Source organism: Coregonus lavaretus (genome assembly GCF_964263955.1).
Source record: "Coregonus lavaretus genome assembly, contig: HAP1_SCAFFOLD_1366, whole genome shotgun sequence".
Taxonomy (NCBI): domain Eukaryota; kingdom Metazoa; phylum Chordata; class Actinopteri; order Salmoniformes; family Salmonidae; genus Coregonus; species Coregonus lavaretus.
The window spans coordinates 130-17,876 of record NW_028160079.1 but is presented as its reverse complement, the minus strand read 5'-3'; the positions used below and the strand labels follow the sequence as shown (position 1 = coordinate 17,876).

The following is a 17,747-nucleotide window of genomic DNA, read 5'->3' as shown; positions in this document are numbered from 1 at the left end:
GCTCTGGATACGAGTGTCTGCTAAATGACTAAAATGTCAAAAAAATGTTAGTTGAGGTAATTGAGGTAATATGTACATGTAGGTAGAGGTAAAGTGACTATGCATAGATGGGGGGGGGGAATGCAAGTAATCCGGGTAGCCATTTGATTAGCTGTTCAGGAGTCTTATGGCTTGGGGGTAGAAGCTTTTTGGACAGACTTAGCGCTCTGGTACCGCTTGCCGTGAGGTAGCAGAGAGAACAGTCTATGATTAGGGTGGCTGGAGTCTTTGGCAATTTTGCGGGCCTTCCTCTGACACCGCCTGGTATAGAGGTCCTGGATGGGAGGAAGCTTGGCCCCAGCGATGTACTGGGCCGTACGCACTACCCTTTGTAGTGCCTCGTGGTCGGAGGCCGAGCAGTTGCCATACCAGACGGTGATGCAACCAGTCAGGATGCTCTCGGTGCAGCTGTAGAACCTTTTGAGGATCTGAGGACCCCATGCCAAATCTTTTCAGTCTCCTGAGGGGGAATAGGCTTTGTCGTGCCCTCTTCAAGACTGTCTTGTTGTGTTAGGACCATGATAGTTTGTTGGTGATGTGGACACCAAGGAACTTGAAGCTCTCAACCTGCTCCACTACAGCCCCGTCGATGAGAATGGGGGCGTGCTCGGTCCTCCTTTTCCTGTAGTCCACAATCATCTCCTTTGTCTTGATCACGTTGAGGGAGAGGTTGTTATGTAATGCTGTGGCTGGTACCAAAAGAGAGACCAGAGTTGTGTGGCCTCTTATAAAGATGTACTTTTTATTACATTAAACAGCTGCACAGACAAAGACTCAAATCCTTTATTTCCAGTGTTGTTTTACCCTTCTGATCCGGGGGGAGAACTCAAAGTTGGAGGCGTCGCTAGCCAAAGCCTTACGGCTGTGTCACGGGGCTAAGCTGTGCCCTATAGAGTAGGCTACCGAAGCACCTACACACACCAGAATCATTTCCTTCATGTATATCTCAGTAACATCATAGCGGCACACATCAGATTACATGTTTGTTAACCGTGTGGTCTAGCGCTATTCACATAATCCATGCACTTTATTAAATGGTCATTTTGTAACTGTTGTTCGCAGTCAACATTTACGTTGATTAATTTATGGTAGCTTACCTTATCTTATAGACAATATTATTTGTCCTTTTGAATGTGTTGTTTTTTGATTGATTAACTGTTTTGGTTTGTCTCCGTAGGTGGGGCTAACGCAACATAAAGGATGCGTTCCCCTGCTCAGATGTTGCATGCATCAACCAATGGTTGCCTTCCATGTCATTGACTGTGCGGTCCTTGCTATAACATATGAGTTGTGTTCCTCTGCTCAGACGTTGCTGATGCATACCAGATCTCCTGGTATTTTACATATCAGCAAACCACATCATATGTTATTATCATTTATTCACTTTTATTTAATCAGGGGAGCCCAATTGAGACCAGGCGTTGTAAGATCTGGCATGCGTCAGCAACATCTGAGCAGAGGAACACGACCAACGGCTGGGGTAGAGCTCCTCCCGGGCAGACCATGGTGAACCTTTGACACAAGGTATTTAGCTTTTAGGGCCCAACTTGAAGTCTAGTCTCAAGTTTGTCATTTTGTTTCGTTTTCTATTTTGTCTTGCACTGTAATTTTCCTCACCGGATTCTGGAACTCCACAATCTTTTTGTAAAATAACCCAATGGTGACTCCATATCGCTGCCTCCACTTTAATGCTTTTAAGCCTCCAACTGCTGGGCCAACCCTACAGGCAGTAACAAAGGTAGTAGAACTAAAAAACCAAAATACAATAAAGGAAATTCAAAAGAAAATGTCATACTGGAGAAGTGCCTGTGGGCTATCAAAAATGATGTGAGCTCTGTGCTTTGTGAGTTTGAGTGTGATATTCTGATGTATTGGAAGTAGTTTGCTGAGTTGGAGCCAAAGATAGAAGGTATACAGTGCCTTCGGAAAGTATTCAGAACCCTTGACTTATTCCACGTTTTGTTACGTTACAGCCTTATTCTAAAATTGATTAAATAAATCAAAATCCTCAGCAATCTACACAGAATACCCCATAAGGACAAAGCAAAAACAGTTTTTTAGAAAACTTTGCAAATATATAAAAATGGAAAAAAAAACATACCTTATTTACAAAAAAACAGGTTGAGAAATTTTAAATAAATATGTATTTATATAAGTATTCAGACCCTTTGCTATGAAACTCGACATTGACCTCAAGTGCATCCTGTTTCCATTGATCATCCTTGAGATGTTTCTACAACTTGATTGGAGTCCACCTGTGGTAAATTCAATTGATTGGACATGATTTGGAAATTCACACACCTGTCTATATAAGGTCCCACAGTTGACAGTGCATGTCAGAGCAAAAACCAAGCCATGAGGTCGAAAGAATTGTCCGTAGAGCTCAGAGACAGGATTGTGTCGAGGCACAGATCTGGGGAAGGGTACCAAAACATTTCTGCAGCATTGAAGGTCCCCAAGAACACAGTGGCATCCATCATTCTTAAATGGAAGAAGTTTGGAACCAACAAGACTCTTCCTAGAGCTGGCCTCCCGGCCAAACTGAAAAATCGGGGGAGAAGGGCCTTGGTCAAGGAGGAGCCCAAGAACCCAATGGTCACTCTGACAGAGCTCTAGAGTTCCTCTGTGGAGATGGAAGAACTTTCCAGAAGGACAACCATCTCTGCATCACTCCACCAATCAGGCCTTTATGGTAGAATGGCCAGACGGAAGCCACTCCTCAGTAAAAGGCACATGACAGCCCGCTTGGAGTTTGCCAAAAGGCACCTAAAGATTCTCAGACCATGAGAAACAAGATTCTCTGGTCTGATGAAACCAAGATTGAACTCTTTGGCTTGAATGCCAAGCGTCACGTCTGGAGGAAACCTGGCACCATCCCTACGGTGAAGCATGGTGGTGGCAGCATCATGCTGTGGGGATGTTTTTCAGCAGCAGGGACTGGGAGACTAGTCAGGATCGAGGGAAAGATGAACGGAGCAAAGTACAAAGAGATCCTTGATGAAAACCTGTCCAGAGCGCTCAGGACCTCAGACTGGGGCAAAGGTTTACGTTTCAACAGGACAACGACCCTAAGCACACAGCCAAGACACTGTAGGAGTGGCTTTGGGACAAGTCTCTGAATGTCATTGAGTGGCCCAGCCAGAGCCCGGACTTGAACCCGATCGAACATCTCTGAAGAGACCTGAAAATAGCTGTGCAGCAATGGTTCCCATCCAACCTGACAGAGCTTGATGATTCAATTGTTTTTCCCCCCTCATCAATCTACACAATTGTTTCCCCCCCCCCCCCCCCCCCCGAGACTCAAGGCTGTGATCACTGCCAAAGGTGCTTCAACAAAGTACTGAGGAAAGGGTAAAAATACTTACATAAATGTGATATTTCAGGGGGGGGGGGGGGTGGGGGGGTTGTTGCTAAAATGTCTAAATAACTGTTTTTGCTTTGTCATTATGTGGTATTGTGTGTAGATTGATGAGGGGAAAAAACTATTGAATCCATTTTAGAATAAGGCTGTAATTTAACAAAATGTGGAAAAAGTCAAGGGGTCTGATTACTTTCCAAATGCACTGTAGCTCAGTATTTAACATGACGTTGTGGAATGAGTTTACCCAAGACTTGCAGCCTTGTGTTACTGCAACTTCCTGACCTGAGCTAATTTTGACACTATGAAGATATTATCTGTGGTTTTGAGTTGCCTGTGGTTTTGAGTTGGCCCCTGAAGGACCCTGAACCCTGACCTGGCTTAAAGTGAGAGTCTGTGGAGGTCTAGTTCCCATCACTCCATCTATGCAGCACACCTGAATTCTATCAATTTCTTTGACATAAATGTATGATATAGTTTATTTTATACAGAATTAATTCAGAAATATTGAATTTAGAAAAGAAAAGGTGCAACGCTCGCTCACCATAAAAAGTATTTGTTTTATTAAGCAAGTTTAAAAGACTGACGTTTCAGCCTTTAATGGCCTTCTTCAGAAATATTGAATTTGGCCATTGAAAATGTGGTGCATGATGCTCCTGCATCCAGTCTTTGTATCATTAGTGGCCTGTTTTCCATCAGAGGGTAACAGGATAGTAGTGACTCTTGGTGCATAAAAGGCCTTAGAGAAAGCTGAAATACATGTACATTGTAGTGACTATGACTTTTGGGTTAAACTAGCCAATTTAACGCAATAGTTGCTATCTGCCACTGTGGGGGGAATGTACACAGACACAGGAAGATAGTTAAAGAAAGTGATGTCTGTGAACATAAGGAAGTAGAGTATTTCTCGCTGTTGACTTTGTCCTTGACACACACATCAGTACATGGCTCCCAATCTTGCCCGCCTCATCCTCCTGTTCCTCATCTTCCCCAGACTCTCAGCAGGTATGTGTAACCTCCTACATAAAACAATATTACAGTTTACTATAGAATACTATAGTAAGCTGTAGTATACTGTAGAATTCTATACTCCACAATGTAGTGTACCTCGATTGTGTAGTGCTTACAATATAATTTTGTAGTATACTGGATAATTATATTCCACACACTGTAGTATTCCTCAATCATGTAGTACTTACTTTAGAATTTTTAGATGGATTGGACTGCTAGCTAGCTTTATTGCTAGCTGCTAGCTTTGTCGATGCTCTTTTGATTTGAACGTGCTGTCCTTGGGGAGCTGATGCCGGGGATTTCCACTGAGGTTCCCCCTCGATCATGTAGCGCTTACTATAGAATGTTGCAATATACTGTAGAATACTATACTCCACACTGTAGTATCCCTTGATTGAACATTTTATCTGACTACTTAAAAAAACAATACAACCACAAATGTGGATACAATGCATTTAGAAATTTGTCGAGAATAACACAAAAAACCTTTGACATTTATTTCGATTGTGATCCTAGTTCAAACATCAAATATATTACACATTTACAGCTTACCCACATTAATAAATACTAAAGTATACTATGGTCTAAATACTGTAGTATTACTATAGTTATATACTATAGTATTGCGGACTAGTGTTTTTGCAGACATGACTGTAGTGTACAATAGTATTCACTGTTGTGTTTTTGCAGACTTTACTGTCGTATTCACTGCAGTTTTTTTGCGGACATGACTGGTATACTATAGTATTCAATGTAGTGTTTTTGCAGACATGACTGTAGTATTCACTGTAGTGTTTTTGCGGACATGGCTGTAGTATCGTATAGTATTATTCACTAAGGGTTTGGGAGTAATAAATTACCATTTTTTTTCTTTTCTGTAATCCGTTAGGTTACCAGCTAAAATATTGTAATCAGATTACAGATACTTTTGGAAAACTACAAAGAGATGATTACTTCAAGGATTACTTTTAAATTCAGAAAATATGTTTGTGAATTTTTTGTTGTTGATACCTTTCTGTTTTCTCAATGACATTCAAGTCAGCATTGAAAAAAGGCCAAGTTTAAAGTGGAACTGACAGCGTTTTAACTACTTTGCAGACATGAAACAAACAGACAATCATAATATCAGTCAGAAATATCAAATTCCCAGTTTATGCTTCAAAACCAACTTCATAAGAGGTTTTAAAAATTGATTCTATTTGACTCAAAATTCCATGACGTACAGTAAGACATTGTTGGCAGAATAGATGGATGCAGTTCAATGCATGATATAATTCACCAATACATTTATTGGTAGTCCAAAAAAATATTGCTATCAGGTTGTAAATCACAGCTGACCTAACATGGTTTGCTGCCTCCACCCATTCAGGATGCAGTCTTTCAGTTTCAATGACTCAATATTTTGAACAAAAACGGAGGACTGTAACTAAGGCTGGGGATGTCAATACAATCAAAATCAGTCATAACATGGCTAATAGGCTAGCGTATCTATTTATGTAGATATGTATTTAGCAATCTAAAAACACGGAGCCTAACGTTAGCTAGCTAGCTGCTGGGAGGATTTCATGTCATTGGAGGCGTGGGTGAGTGACAGACTTTTTCCCTTCATCGCTTTTCAGTGGCTACAGCTACACACACTGGTGTCATTTGGTTAGCTAGCAAGAAATGTGAATCCGCTTTGCTAGCTAGCTATGCTGAACATGAACGACTGTTATCCACAGTTAGCATATCTCTTAGTTGTCAATCAAATCTATTTGGCATCGATCAAATAGGCGGGCAGGCAGGCAAGTTCCAATTTTGTCAAAACATGGGTTGGGACAAGCATGCATTGGCAGGCAAGCTGCAGAATGGACTAGCAGGCTACTATTCCCCATTGTTTATCAGTGCGTTTTTGACGGCCAACTAGCTGAAAAGGTTTGAGGGTTTATCTAATGTTCTCTCCTTAGATTTTTTCTCATCTCGCTCTGGCCAGCTTTAGTTGTTGATGTGCATAGGCAACTGAGCGCGAGAGACCCTACCTTTTCACAGTTGTTTGATCAATAGGACTGTGAAGTTCCCAAATGTAAGAGGACTCCCGTGGTATTTACATATTTCCAGAAATCCATTCAGGTGTATTTTGTGGCTTTTGGCCAATGCATTCTAATGATCTAAAGTCACACTGTTGCTACTGCCTGTAAATACACAGTTCAAACTGAATGATGGCAGGCCCATGTGAAAAATGGCTTATTTGCATATAGGCCTGCTGTAGATCTGAATAACTATGGCGCACCGGTCTGTGTAGACTCGGTCCTAGATGAGCATGTGTTTTTATTAGGTTTTATTTACTGCAGTGTCTATTAATTGTCCAAACGCAAGACCGCTTTCCCACTCTTTATTGCTATTGAATTTTCACAAATGCTTTAGTATATCTCATTCCCAAACATTCTATGAATTTATGAAAATGACAAAATGACCATAATATTTAAGTGCTCTATAATTTTTTGGAAAGGTGTCATATTCTTCCTGGGGTGTATACTGTATGTAGCAGGAGCAGTTTTCACTTGCATGTATTTGTATGAAGTTCGTCAAAATATTTGATTCTCATTCTAAAGGGAATAAATTCCAAGATGTTGTCTCTATTCAAGCTCTTATGCATTGTTCTTCCGCCCTCTCCTGGCATAAAATGGTATTGGTCTGGTGTCAAGTTCACCGTTGCCGCCATATTTGAGTTCCCTTTCCATTATGGCGAAGAAGGTATGTAGAAAGTTGAGCTCCGCTCTTTTTTTGTGATATACCATGTCATAATCCTCATACAAGTCTAGTCTAGCTGAATAAAGTGCCTTATGAATGTTTTGTATATGGATCAAGCTGTGTGGAGATCAGACTATCTCAGCTATTTAATATCTCAGTATCTTGATGTATCGTGATGCTAGCTAACTACTTGGCACTAAATGAACGTTCTGAATGTTTACTTTGCTAGCTAATGAGTCGTGTAATGGCTAACGTTACCACGAGCGGTAAGACAAAGTTGTGACTACAAAAGGCTGTGAAGTATTTGTAGTTAATCATATCAGTAATTAGTCCATCATATCAGAGCTGTAGCTCCGCCCACCGGTGAAGTGGAGCAGAGCATGCTGGGCGATCTCCAGCTCAGAGAAGATCAGCTCGAGAGAAGTCAAGTGAGAGAAAGTTCCAGCCATCCTTGTGTTTTCCCACCAGGTAGCTTTCATTGTGTTAGCCAAGACCAGTGTACGTCCTTGTTGAAATTTGCCAGACAACTAAGTGCCTTAGCCCATCCATACTACATACACTGTGCGGTGCTGTTCCGTGCCTGTCCATCTTCAGCGTTATTAAACCACCTCAACTGGAATCCTACCTGTCTGGCATCTGTTCCCTTACCAGCACAGATGCCAGACAGGTACCCTAAAGGTAGTCCCGGTAGTCTCGCAATGTTGCGCCTCTGGGTTTAGAATCTCTGTGACAAGAGTTTCTGTCAGACAAAGTCAGGTAGGTCCCTCCCCGTTTCATTCCATTGGCTTTTTTTGCAACATTTTGCAACATAATCTGCACAATGAATACGCCCCAGTGGACAGGTAGTGAAATATGCACTCTTGCAACAGCTGCATAGTGTATGGAATAAAAGTTTGAGTTTCTACCTACTACCTTCTACTCCTGAGTGGCGCAGTGGTCTAAGGCACTGCATCGCAGTGCTAACTGTGCCACTAGAGATCCTGGTTTGAATCCAGGCTCTGTCGCAGCCGGCCACAACCGGGAGACTCATGGGCGGCGCACAATTGGCCCAGTGTCGTCCAGGGTAGGGGAGGGAATGGCCGGCAGGGATGTAGCTCCGTTGATAGAGCATGGCGTTTGCAACGCCAGGGTTGTGGGTTCGATTCCCACGGGGGGCCAGTATAAAAAAATATGTATTCACTAACTGTAAGTCGCTCTGGATAAGAGCGTCTGCTAAATGACTAAAATGTAAAATGTAAACCCCCCCATGGTATTGTGCTTCAAAAGTGGGGCTTTTATTGCTCAATTTAATTAGTGCTGAAAAAAAAATGGCATGCTCAAACTCACGCACTTTTGATAGACTTATCGAGATATCAAAGTGTCACCAACAAAAACGTAAACAATAGACCCATAGCAAATGCAGCATATGGAATACATTTTTCACATGCAAATATCACTTTTTGGTAGTGCTCAAAGCATGCCATTCTGAGAGCAGCTTTTATTTTTCAACTTGAAGCAATGAGCCCACTCAGTCCTCCATGACAACAACATCATAAACAACAGTGGAGGCTAATAGTCCTTCGGTTTTTAGGTTATGCTCAGGTAAAACAATTTGACTAATTTATATTTCCAAGACCTATTGTTGAAGATCAAGGAGTATTAAATTAATGGAATGACAAAATATCTGACAGACTGTTTTGTAAATGCAAATATATAGCCTTAATCATATTATTATCTGTAGTAGAAAGCAATGGGTTAGAAGAAGCCTATATAACCAACCCATAAAGTAAAATGCAACATACATTTATGGCAAGCTATGCAATAGATGTTGTTCAATTGATATTTGTGTCTTCTTCTAATTAAGCAGGTTGACGTTTATTGTGATGTCCTTGAGGCAGAACTGAGCGATTTCCGCTAGATGGGCCAGCTTCAAAGTCAAAATTGTCTGTAGCTTATTGTAAAAATGTATAAAAACAAAAACTAGCTTTTTGGTCTGAATTTAAGGTTAGGCATTAGGGTTAGCAGTGTGGTTAAGGTTAGAGTTAGGTATAAAAGCAGATGTTATGACTTTGTGGCTGTGCCAGCTACTAACCTGCACCTCTTAAGAGGAATGTAATCTAGTATACTGGCGACGTCGAATGCCGAAGGGGTGGAGCGGGAGTAGACGTGACAGTACCACTCCCCCCACCGAAGCGCGGCTCCAGCCGCAGGACAACGCCGACCAGCGGGGCAGCCCCGAGGACGAGGAGCGGGCCGGTCCGGGCGGCGAAGGTGGAAATCACGGATGATGTTGGGATCCAGAATGTCCTCCACCGGAACCCAACACCGCTCCTCTGGGCCATACCCCTCCTAGTCCACCAGGTACTGGAGCCGACCCCCATGACGTCGGGAGTCCAGTAGAGATCTGACAGCATAAGCAGGACCCCCTCGATGTCGAGGGGGGTGGGCGAAGGAGTGTCGTGGGGGACAGCATAAGCTAGGGGACCAGGAACCACCGGCCTGAGAAGGGAGACATGAAAAGAAGGTGAGATACGGTAGTCACTGGGAAGCTGTAACCTATCTGTCACCTCGTTGACCCTCCAGAGAACCTTGAATGGCCCCAGAAACCGGGGACTCAGCTATAATAATAATTATATGCCATTTAGCAGACGCTTTTATCCAAAGCGACTTACAGTCATGCGTGCATACATTTTTGTGTATGGGTGGTCCCGGGGATCGAACCCACTACCTTGGCGTTACAAGCGCCGTGCTCTACCAGCTGAGCTACAGAGGACCAGGGTGGAGTGGAGTGGGAGGTTCCTGGTAGAGAGCCAGACACAATCCCCAGGGTGGTACACAGGGGTCGCACTGCGGTGGCGGTCTGCCTGCTCCTTTTGACGGTGGACGGCGAGCTGGAGTCTCATGTGGTCATCGCTCCACACTTCTTCTGTGCGGCTGAACCACTCAACCGCAGGAGTTTTGGTCTGGCCCGGGTTCCACGGAGCCAGGGCCGGCTGAAAACCCAGAACACACTGGAAGGGGGTCAACCCAGTGGAGGAGTGACGTAGCGAGTTCTGGGCGTACTCCGCCCATGGAAGGAGTCGAGCCCACTCTCCCTGCCGGTCCTGACAGTGACTCCTCAGGAACCTCCCCAGCACCTGGTTCATCCTCGCTACCTGCCCGTTGGACTGAGGCCTATACCCGGAAATGAGGCTGACTGTCATAAAGGCTCTCCATACCCATGATGTGAATTGGGGGCCACTGTCGGAGACAATGTCCTCTGGAAGGCCATAATGCCGGAAGACCTGCTGGAATAGTGCCTCAGCGACCTGGAGAGCGGTAGGGAGGCCAGAAAGAGGGATTAAATGACAGGATTTAGAAAATCTATCCACAACCACCAAAATGGTGGTGAAACCCTCAGAGGAGGGGAGACCAGTAACTAAGTCAGTGGATAGATGGGACCAGGGACGCTGAGGGACGGGAAGGAGTTTCCCTGCTGGAGCGTTCTGGGGGGATTTGGTTTGGGCACATACGGAACAGGAGTTGACGTAGCGAATGATGCCATGCGCCAAGGTGGGCCACCAGTACTTCTCAGAGATGGATTGGGTAGTGCGAGAAATGCCTGGATGTCCAGCGACGACAGCTGTGTGTGCCAAGGTCAGCAGCCAATCCCTTATTCCCGTGGGAACGTAGATGTGCTCGGGAGGACAGTTAGTGGTCGCGGCTCCCTCTCCAGAGCCTGGCAACATCTACATCCCAGACCACAGGAGCTACGACTCGGGAGGATGCACTTAGGACAGGACCCTCTCCCGAATCGTAGAGACGGGTCAGGGCATTGGCCTTGGTGTTCTTTGAACCTGGGCGATAGGTCAGCGTGAAGTCGAACCTTGTGAAGAAAAGGGCCCACCTTGCTTAGCTAGGATTCAGCCTCCTCGCTGTCCGTATGTACTCCAGGTTCCAATGGTTGGTGAGGATGACGAATGGTACCTTGGTGCCCTCCAGCCAGTGTCTCCACTCCTCTAATGCCAACTTCAACACCAGGAGCTCTCGATCACCGACGTCCAAAATTCTTTCTGCAGGGGTCAGTTTCTAAGAGATATATGCACACGGACACAATTTCTGTGGATTACCCTGTCGTTGAGACAGAACTGCCCCCACGCCCACCTCTGAAGCGTCCACCGCCACCACAAAGGATATCGTTGGATCTGAGTGTTTAAGCAATGGGGCGGAGGTGAAACATCCCTTGAGTAGACGGAAGGCCTCGTCGGCTGCTGGGCTCCATACCAACCTACGGGGACCACCCTTGAGGAGAGAGGTGAGAGGGGCGGCGACGAAGTTGAAGTTCCTGATGAAACTGCGGTAGAAGTTGGCAAACCCCAAAAACCATTGTAACCCCTTTATGGTGTTCGGGACTGGCCATAACCTGACTGCATCTACCTTCTTGTCGTCCATCCTCACTCCCTGCGGGCTGATTTGGTAGCCTAAGAAGGAGACAGCCTTCTGATGAAATTGGCACTTCTAAGCCTTGACGAACAGGTGGTTAGCCAGGAGGCAATGTGTGACCTATTTTCCAGCAGAAGGTAACAGGATAATCGTGACTATTGCTCCCAAAAAGCCCTTGCTGAAAGGGGCAGTGCAGTCAAAAATGTGAGTTTCTTGTTTGTTTTTAAATTATATTTCCACACAATGAGGTTGAAATAATACTGTGAAATTGTAACACATTTGGATAATGCCCTTTTAGTGTAAGAGCTTTTTGAAGAAAAAAACGCCAGGATTTTCAGACTGTTCAGGTGGAATGGAGTTTTTGACCCACAGAATGACATCACAATCTGAAATGATTATTCTGATACTGTTTTATTTGCATATGTATCCTCCTACTTTGAAGGGGTAAACTGGGTAGGCTCTAGTCTATACAATCCTCTCCGCCAATCAGGGCTCTGTATTTAAATATATTTAAATTTGTATCAACACGCACACATGATCACACAGAGCATTTCAATGTCAAAAGGAGGCTCAGGAAAATAAATCATGAAAAATGTATTTTTGATTTGTTTTCATGAAATGAACACAGACAGTGATTTAAAAATAAAATGAAACTGCATGGGGGCTTGAACAATGTTGTAGTGACTATGAGTTTGGGTTAAACTAGTCCATATGATGCAATAGTTGCTATCTGCCACTGACGGGGGCATGTACACACAAACAGAAGCAAGAAGAGTTAAAGTGAGGTCTGTGAACATTGGGAAGTAGAGTAATTCTCGACTGGTGCCTTTGTCCTTGACTGATCTACACATTAGTACACAGATACTGTGTCACACACACAGACTCAAACCTTCACGACTCCCCACCTCTTTGACCTCTTTCATGGGGCCCATGCCCACCTCTTTCACCTCTATGATGGGGCCCATGCCCACCTCTTTGACCTCTTTGATGGGTCTAATGCCCACCTCTTTGACCTCTTTGATGGGGCCCATGCCCACCTCTTTGACCTCTATGATGGGGCCCATGCCCACCTCTTTGACCTCTTTGATGGGGCCCATGCCCACCTCTCTGACGGCCCCTTGTCCACCAGCTCTTTGATTTCTCCCTCTCCCTTGATGTCTATCCTGCTCCTTGTTAAAGAAATTGCAAGTGTTCACACACACCCTTTTATATGGTGACCAATAGTGGTTGCACTATGTTTTACATTTTAGTCATGTAGCAGACGCTCTTATCCAGAGCGACTTACAGTTAGTGATTGCATACATTTTCATACTGGCCCCCCGTGGGAAACGAACCCACAACCCTGGCGTTGCAAGCGCCATGCTCTACCAACTGAGCTACAGGGGACTATGTGAAATCAATTAGTACTAATGAATGGTCATTATGTATGGTTATCATGTATCATACATGTCATTTAGATGTTAAACTACACAAACACACATTGTATTTCTGTGGTTCTCTAAATACATATATAGTAGACAAACCAGTCAAAAATCAATAGGTTTACCAACGGTTAAGTGACTAACCATTAAGCGCCGTTGGATTGCATGTTGGTCAAATGTATTTAAACAAATGAGAAGAGAATCATATGAAAAGTATTGTGATTATTACATTGTTAAAGGCAATTACTTTATATGAAAGGTATTTCTAGATCAAACACTGATCATGTTTGGTGAAAAGGTTTGTGTGATTTTGTGTTTTGTACTTAGTCAATTGAAAATGTGCTTAAAGTTTTGAAAAAACTGCCTTTTTGATGATCTGTTTTGAGTTTTGTACTAAGAGTTGTGAAATGTTACCATATACGTGTGAAAATAGTATGAAAGCGATCAAAACAAATGTCATGAATATTTTTTAAGACATTGTATTATTCTCAAAATCATTTGTGATTTTGAGAGTGACATTCTGATGTATCTGAAGTAGTTAGCTGTATTGGAGCCAACAACAGAATGAATAGCTCAGTATTTAACATGACATCATGGAATGAGTTTAGCTTAAACTTGCAGCATTCTGAGCTAACTTTCACACTTATGCTTAGAGGACATCTGTGGTTGTGAGCTGTACATTTCCTGTATAGAAAAGGGTGAGAGACAGAGAGCGTTCTTGTTGAACGTAAAATAATATCAGACTGGGTTGTGGTCCGGAGGACCCTGAACCCTGACTTGGTTTAAAATGAGAGTCTGTGGAGGTCTTGGTCTAGTCCCCATCACTACATCGCTGTAGCACATGACCCCTCAAATCTATACATTTCTAGCATATGCAGTACTTTGTAGTGACTAAGAGTTTGGGTTAAACTAGTCCATATGATGCAATAGTTGGTATCTGCCACTGAGGGGGGCATGTACACACAAACAGAAGCAGGAAGATAGTGAAAGTGAGGTCTGTGAACAAGTAATAATTCTCGCTGTTGCCTTCGTCCTTGACACACATTTGTGCTCAGGTACCATATAATATAACAGGCAGACTGAAACCTTCACATGGCTCTTCATCTCTCACTCCTCCTCCTCCTCCTCTTCCTCATCCTCTACAGAGTATCAGCAGGTATGTGTAACATGTTTCTATAAAGGGCTGAAGTCCAGTGTGTCAATTCACTGTAAACACGGTGTAATAAATCTCAATCATTAACAAGCTGTTTTATAGTGTATAAGCAATGGGATTTTTATTCTGCAGTGCAGATTCTGTTGAATTCCAACCTAAATGTGTTTTGTGTTGATGTGTTCACAGTGAGGTATGTGTCTGTGCAGGCCGGAGGCTCCATCACCATCCCATGTCACTATGATCAGTATTACATAAATCATGTGAAATACTGGTGTAAAGGATTACTTTGGGAAGGATGTTCTTATGTGGTACGCACTGACCATCCTAAGAGCAGTAGTAATGCCTTAATCTCTGATGACATCAACAAGAGAATCTTCACTATGACCATGACTAACCTGAAGTCACAGGACTCTGAGCATTACAGGTGTGTTGTGGAGATCAATGGAGGACCAGATATCAGGATACAATGGTTCTACCTATCTGTCACTCCAGGTAAGATCCCTTCACTGTTTGTATCTAGTAAAGTAGATTGAATAGTGCTCAGCAATGTCCTATGGATTGTCCTGTAAACCTGCAATGTCAAACACAAAATAATGACCCAATTATAAATATTGTTTTACAACAAATGAAATGATAAATGTGTAACCAGTATGAAATTCATAGACAGAGCTATACTGTATACGTAGGTGCAAGAACTGACCGTGTTTTGAAGCTGGACAGTGTTTGTTTACAATTACATTATTTACAAACCACTGAGTAAAACAAGATTCTATTTGGGGTCATGATGGGGTAACAGTTGAACTAAATTCGGGAGGCAAGTTAAATTCTTCAATAATTAATGGCTATATATAATTATCATGAATTTAAAAGACCAACAATGGATGTACCAATCACAGACTGCAGCTTTAAGGAATTTGTAAAGAGCCTGTTGTAAAAACACTTTTTTCTCCTCTGAATTCTTGTTTTTTACCTCTGTGTTCAGGTACTCCAGAACTCTATGTGGACCAACAGGAGGTGACTGGAGTAGAAGGAGGGAGTGTCACTGTCCGTTGTTACTATAGTAACTCTGGAGATATGAAGTGGTGCAGGATGGGTGGTGGTTGTAGAAGTGGGTATTCTGTGCCATTAATGGGTATCAGAAAAGTCTTCACAGTGACTATGGGTGGACTGAAGATGGAGCACACTGACTGGTATTGGTGTAGAGTGGGAGAACTAGGGATGCCTGTTCACATCACTGTCAGTCAACAAACTGCAACACAGAGAACCACTACAATGACGTCAAGTGAGTAGATCAATCACATACTTTATGATCAAACATGATTCACTCTGTTTAATCCAGTGGCATCATCTGGAACAAATTGTAATATTAACTATGAATGTGATGTTGCTATACAACCTGACTATCTGGTATACCAGTAATTTCATTGATGCCATTGTTGTTTTACATCACAGCAACCCAAGCTCCAACCAATCAACAACCCTCTGCCTCTCCAACTGCTGAGCCTGTTCAGACTGACAACACAAGTCAAGGAGCTGAGGGGAACATGGAGGAAGTCCACCAGAGGTTATTATCACTCATTCAGCTGTATTATCCCACATATTATGGCAATTGTTTGATAATATGAACACAAAGAAATGTTACAATTCCATCATACACTACAACAGTTAAAGCTAACCAAACACCCTCCCTAAATGCATATAGAGACTGTTAGCACTTCCTCTTGGTAGAACATCTCTGTGGTTGCCTTGTGAGAAGTAGCAGCAATGTTGGTGTCATTCTCACTCATTTTGAATGAGTTCCACACATAAAATTAACGTAATTTCAATAGTAATCATATCATTTCTTCAAGTTTCTAAACTTCCAAAGATACAATCAACCAAGGCCGAATGATAGCATACCTAGCTTCACGTTGAAATGATGGTGTTCGTTGTTGGGCGAATCAGATGTCAATGTAGCCTACATAAACCCAACCTCACTCTGAATTTACTTTCACATACAGCTTGTGTAAGAGAAGTTAGAGGAGTTACTTTCAACTATTTAACATTATTTAGGTAATCTACGCAAATTAGTGTGGAAACTGATCAATGTCTAAATGTGTTGACATGATAGTTTAGCTGAATTGAACACAGCTTGTTTCATCTGGATGGTAGACTGGTTGGCATCTGGATGGTAGACTGGTTCTCACTGAAGTGCATTGCCCCATATACCAGTAGGAGTGACTGTTCAGGACTGTGACTTCACGTTGTATTTCAATATACCTCTTTATTTAGGTTAATAGCATGACATTGAAACAATGAAGTTGATTCAAACATACCATTTTACTATCAACATTGGAACAAGGTCAAATAAAATATGTCTAATCAAATCTCAAATTCAACATAGTTTCAACCACCCAATCGAATATAGACAGAAAAATCACATTTTATGTTTTCAACGCAATTTCAACATACATAGTTTTGATGATTATGTTAAAAATAGATTGATGTAACAACCTGTTAGTCAGGTTAAGTCAATGTATTTAAGAGCTGAAAACAGTACTGGTTGATGACTTTTTTCAAACCCAATATATATTTTACATTGATTCCACGTCACAATACGTTGAGAAATTACGTTCAAACAACGTTGATTTAACCAGTGTGTGCCCCGTGAGTTACCATTTCCTCTTGGGTAGAATAACATCTCTGTGGTTGCCTTGTGAGAAGTAGCAGCAATGTTGCTGTTATTCTCAGTCTATCATTTGCATGGTTAAGTTGCAAACTTATATGATCAGAGGCCGTCTGCGCTCTTTTAAGGTCCTTACTACTGAAAAGTGTCTGTTCCAGGAGCGTAGGAGTCAACATAACAATACTGGACGAGATAGAGACCAGCACACTGTCGAAAAAAGGTTGCACACTTAAAATCAACCTCATTTGTATAGTAATAATCTCAATAGTAATAATATAATCTCTTTATTTGCATGGTGAAGTTCCGCACGTGTATAGCTGCAAACAACAAATTATAACTTTTTCACAAATGATCTATTTATAATGATCAATTTAAAAGTTCTTATAGAGCATGCCATCCACCAGTTCCATAGATGTGAAAGTCCTACTGATCTCTCTGGGCATGTTGGTGGTGGTGACAGCTGGTATCCTAGTCACATGGAAGATGTGGATAAAGCATAGTAAGTAGTCATTTTATGTGAATATAAAAACGAGAATAGTTTAGAAAAATACAAAACGTATTGTCATTGTGAACAACAGTATATTGCTTGCTTGTGATTTATCTTGAATGACAGAAAGTATTTAGAGGAATTGTCTATAAGAAATCCATTCAGAGGTATTATTGTACTATAACAAACTCAGAAGTAATTGACATCTCCCTCTCTTTATTCCAGAGGACAATAAGGCCAAGGACCAGACACCTAACAACTCAGTGGTAGGATACACTTAATGTATTATATTCTATTATCTTCAACCATCTGCTTTCTGTCCATGATTTGGGATCATCTACCATTTAACTCTAGTGTTACCTCTTCAGTTGGTTATCAATGAGTTGACATAAAAGGTCCCATATTCTGAACCCAAGGTCTTATAACACTCAAGACGTTGACAAATGATGTTTAAAAGAAAGAACAGGAAAATGTCAGTTCAC

The 17,747-nt window shown here is 42.4% G+C and overlaps 1 protein-coding gene across 1 annotated transcript in view; it reads left to right on the top strand.

Moving 5' to 3' along the window:
* The window catches only part of LOC311122188 (polymeric immunoglobulin receptor-like), a gene marked incomplete at both ends in the record, with an annotated part of 30,566 nt that extends 13,035 nt beyond the window's left edge, over nucleotides 1–17,531 (top strand). Inside the window, 4 exons of the mRNA XM_084196583.1 lie at nucleotides 15,096–15,395; nucleotides 15,566–15,677; nucleotides 17,183–17,277; nucleotides 17,491–17,531. Coding sequence (XP_084052709.1) covers nucleotides 15,096–15,395; nucleotides 15,566–15,677; nucleotides 17,183–17,277; nucleotides 17,491–17,531 — 548 coding nt within the window. The remainder of the gene's footprint in view (nucleotides 1–15,095; nucleotides 15,396–15,565; nucleotides 15,678–17,182; nucleotides 17,278–17,490) is intronic.
* Between the last annotated feature and the right edge of the window lie 216 nt (nucleotides 17,532–17,747).